Source organism: Branchiostoma floridae, chromosome 6, assembly GCF_000003815.2.
Source record: "Branchiostoma floridae strain S238N-H82 chromosome 6, Bfl_VNyyK, whole genome shotgun sequence".
Lineage (NCBI taxonomy): Eukaryota > Metazoa > Chordata > Leptocardii > Amphioxiformes > Branchiostomatidae > Branchiostoma > Branchiostoma floridae.
The window spans coordinates 23,049,153-23,053,815 of NC_049984.1; the positions used below are offsets into that span (position 1 = coordinate 23,049,153).

The window sequence follows — 4,663 nt, forward strand, 5'->3', positions numbered from 1 at the left end:
ATAACGAGGATGTTGTCTGTAACATTTTACAGTTCTGCCATGTAAATATACTAATGGATGATTTTGTTGTGACACTTCCACAGCAGTCCATACTCCCACATCTAGCAGTGTTAAGAAAAGAGTACAGTTTTATGGATGCCTATGAAGCGGAGGGGCTTCTGGGGGTCTGTGTCTTCTTGGTCAAGGTGGGTGAAAGAAATATATTTGAGAATTATTGCTTTTAGTTTTGTATCCAACTTGTTGAAACACACCTTTGATGGGTGCAAGTTGAAAAACTATAGGATATGCATTTGTCAATGAAAGTTAGACATTCAGGTAATAGGACATGCCAAAGCTGATGATAAAAAGTAATAATTTAGGACTGGAGGTCTGTATAGGGGGATGGATAGTGTTCAGCATTAAGGACAGGTCTGTATGTACATGGAAGGGTGTTCAGCACCAAGGACAGGTCTGTATGTACATGGACGGTGTTCAGCACCAAGGACAGGTCTCTATGTACATGGAAGGTGGTCAGCACCAAGGACAGGTCTGTATGTACATGGAAGGTGTTCAGCACCAAGGACAGGTCTGTATGTACATGGAAGGAGTTCAGCACCAAGGACAAGTCTCTATGTACATGGAAGGTGTTCAGCACCAAGGACAAGTCTCTATGTACATGGAAGGTGTTCAGCACCAAGGACAGGTCCGTATGTACATGGAAGGTGTTCAGCACCAAGGACAGGTCTGTATGTACATGGAAGGTGTTCAGCACCAAGGACAAGTCTCTATGTACATGGAAGGTGTTCAGCACCAAGGACAGGTCCGTATGTACATGGAAGGTGTTCAGCACCAAGGACAGGTCTGTATGTACATGGAAGGTGTTCAGCACCAAGGACAGGTCCGTATGTACATGGAAGGTGCTCAGCACTAAGGACAGGTGTGTATGTACATGGGCGGTGTTCAGCACAAAGGACAGGTCTGAAGGTTTGCCTTATTTGTTGTACATGTATGATACATGTATGGACATGTATGGACAGGTCTGTATGTACATGGAAGGTGTTCAGCACCAAGGACAAGTCTGTATGTACATGGAAGGTGTTCAGCACCAAGGACAAGTCTGTATGTACATGGAAGGTGTTCAGCACCAAGGACAGGTCTGTATGTACATGGAAGGGTGTTCAGCACCAAGGACAGGTCCGTATGTACATGGAAGGTGTTCAGCACCAAGGACAGGTCTAAAAGTTTGCCTTATTTGTTTTACATTTATGATACATGTATGGATGTAACTTTACGTAAAATCATTGATATGACTTTGTATGAAGAGACCTGCACAGAATGGGTCTAAATTAATAAATGTACATACATGTAGAGAATATAAAATATTTTCTATTCTAGTATTCTGTATTGGAGGTTGCAGCCATATTGTAGTTCAAATTGTTGGATGGCTGAGAATTATAGTAACATCAATTCCAATGTCCAAATCTGATATTCAAATTTTTGACAGTGTTGCACGCAAGCATTTAGTTGAATCCTATGGGATACAAGCTAAGCCCATAGGATACAGTAAAATATGGATTGGTCCAAAACACCAGTATCAACAGTTACTGTTATCAATCATGACCCAGCTATGACACAAATTAAGTTCTTATTCACATCTTTTGTGTGTTGTATTTACAGCACATCCCACCAGGTTTCATGCTGCCCAGCTGGCCGTACTACTTCTCGACCTTTAACCTTTACCTGATGCACCCAGCCTCCACTGTGAGACAGGCCACCAGTCAGGTCTTCAAGTACCTCGGTAAGTCAGTACTTCTTCAGTAATACCTGATGCACCCAGCCTCCACTGTGAGACAGGCGACCAGTCAGGTCTTCAAGTACCTCGGTGAGTCAGTACTTCTTCAGTAATACCTGATGCACCCAGCATCCACTGTGAGACAGGCCACCAGTCAGGTCTTCAAGTACCTTGGTGAGTCAGTACTTCTTCAGTAATACCTGATGCACCCGGCCTCCACTGCGAGACAGGCTACCAGTCAGGTCTTCAAGTACCTCGGTGAGTCAGTACTTCTTCAGTAACCTTTACCTGATGCACCCGGCCTCCACTGTGAGACAGGCCACCAGTCAGGTCTTCAAGTACCTCGGTAAGTCAGTACTTCTTCAGTAATACCTGATGCACCCAGCATCCAGTGTGAGACAGGCTACCAGTCAGGTCTACAAGTACCTCGGTGAGTCAGTACTTCTTCAGTAATACCTGATGCACTCGGCCTCCACTGTGAGACAGGCCACCAGTCAGGTCTTCAAGTACCTCGGTGAGTCAGTACTTCTTCAGTAATACCTGATGCACCCAGCATCCACTGTGAGACAGGCCACCAGTCAGGTCTTCAAGTACCTCGGTGAGTCAGTACTTCTTCAGTAATACCTGATGCACCCAGCATCCACTGTGAGACAGGCCACCAGTCAGGTCTTCAAGTACCTCGGTAAGTCAGTACTTCTTCAGTAATACCTGATGCACCCAGCATCCACTGTGAGACAGGCCACCAGTCAGGTCTTCAAGTACCTCGGTGAGTCAGTACTTCTTCAGTAATACCTGATGCACCCAGCATCCACTGTGAGACAGGCCACCAGTCAGGTCTTCAAGTACCTCGGTGAGTCAGTACTTCTTCAGTAATACCTGATGCACCCAGCATCCACTGTGAGACAGGCCACCAGTCAGGTCTTCAAGTACCTCGGTGAGTCAGTACTTCTTCAGTAATACCTGATGCACTCGGCCTCCACTGTGAGACAGGCCACCAGTCAGGTCTTCAAGTACCTCGGTGAGTCAGTACTTCTTCAGTAATACCTGATGCACCCGGCCTCCACTGTGAGACAGGCCACCAGCCAGGTCTTCAAGTACCTCGGTGAGTCAGTACTTCTTCAGTAATACCTGATGCACCCAGCATCCACTGTGAGACAGGCCACCAGTCAGGTCTTCAAGTACCTCGGTGAGTCAGTACTTCTTCAGTAATACCTGATGCACCCAGCATCCACTGTGAGACAGGCCACCAGTCAGGTCTTCAAGTACCTTGGTAAGTCAGTACTTCTTCAGTAATACCTGATGCACCCAGCATCCACTGTGAGACAGGCCACCAGCCAGGTCTTCAAGTACCTCGGTGAGTCAGTACTTCTTCAGTAATACCTGATGCACCCAGCCTCCACTGTGAGACAGGCCACCAGTCAGGTCTTCAAGTACCTCGGTGAGTCAGTACTTCTTCAGTAATACCTGATGCACTCGGCCTCCACTGTGAGACAGGCCACCAGTCAGGTCTTCAAGTACCTCGGTGAGTCAGTACTTCTTCAGTAACCTTTTCCTGATGCACCCAGCCTCCACTGTGAGACAGGCCACCAGTCAGGTCTTCAAGTACCTCGGTGAGTCAGTACTTCTTCAGTAACCTTTACCTGATGCACCCGCCCTAAACTGTGAGACAGGCCACCAGTCAGGTCTTCAAGTACCTCGGTAAGTCAGTACTTCTTCAGTAATACCTGATGCACCCAGCATCCAGTGTGATACAGGCTACCAGTCAGGTCTTCAAGTACCTCGGTGAGTCAGTACTTCTTCAGTAATACCTGATGCACTCGGCCTCCACTGTGAGACAGGCCACCAGTCAGGTCTTCAAGTACCTTGGTGAGTCAGTACTTCTTCAGTAATACCTGATGCACTCGGCCTCCACTGTGAGACAGGCCACCAGTCAGGTCTTCAAGTACCTCGGTGAGTCAGTACTTCTTCAGTAATACCTGATGCACCCGGCCTCCACTGTGAGACAGGCCACCAGTCAGGTCTTCAAGTACCTCGGTGAGTCAGTACTTCTTCAGTAATACCTGATGCACCCGGCCTCCACTGTGAGACAGGCCACCAGTCAGGTCTTCAAGTACCTCGGTGAGTCAGTACTTCTTCAGTAATACCTGATGCACCCGGCCTCCACTGCGAGACAGGCTACCAGTCAGGTCTTCAAGTACCTCGGTGAGTCAGTACTTCTTCTCTATTTAGCTACATGTATAAGTACAGGGCTTTATAAACCCTGAGTGTAACCTGAGTGTAATGTTTTGAGACGTTTTTGTACATAGATATGGATGCTTGATGACAGCTCACCAGCAGCCTCTATCTATAGGGTTGGCACTGTGTCTAAGATTGAGGAGATGAAGATCTGCCCTTATGTTGTCCATCTCTTTTGGGGTTGTCCACGTGGGTTCTGTCTCTCTTTGTTCATTGTGGCGATCTTCCTAGGCCACTTCATTTCTTCTCTTCTTCTATTCTCTGGAGGTGACCATACATGTACCACTGTAGCCTGTTAAATCTCATTGTGCCTACTAGTTCTTAGCTGCTTGTTTGACAGGCTGACTAAGAGTTTCCTAGAGCATATGGTATCGTCACTCCTAGTTAAGCTGGCATCTGATTCCTGGATATCTGTACTAAGTAGTACTTGGTACAATTCAGGTTTATTGGTTGATTGACATGACATTGTGTCTATATTTCCCCCATAGTTGCAAAAGACTGTAACAACCCCACACTGCTGAAGCTGGTACTGCAGGGGTTGTGTGCAGACTGGAGTGTGGACCTGCAGTCTCTGGAGGGACACAGTCCACGCCCAAGGTACTGGTACACATCTCTGTAAAAACTGACTTGTAAGAATATGCCAAAAAATCTGTTGAA

General features: G+C 46.9%; 1 protein-coding gene across 3 annotated transcripts in view; it reads left to right on the forward strand.

Moving 5' to 3' along the window:
* Nucleotides 1-4,663, forward strand: part of LOC118418298 — a 48,637-nt gene that overhangs the window by 23,540 nt on the left and 20,434 nt on the right. For 2 of the 3 annotated variants that reach the window (XM_035824152.1, XM_035824154.1), the window contains exons 10-12: nt 84-185; nt 1,657-1,777; nt 4,495-4,603. In XM_035824152.1, the coding sequence (XP_035680045.1) occupies nt 84-185; nt 1,657-1,777; nt 4,495-4,603 (332 nt within the window). The remainder of the gene's footprint in view (nt 1-83; nt 186-1,656; nt 1,778-4,494; nt 4,604-4,663) is intronic. The other variant, XM_035824153.1, reaches the window with a different exon arrangement.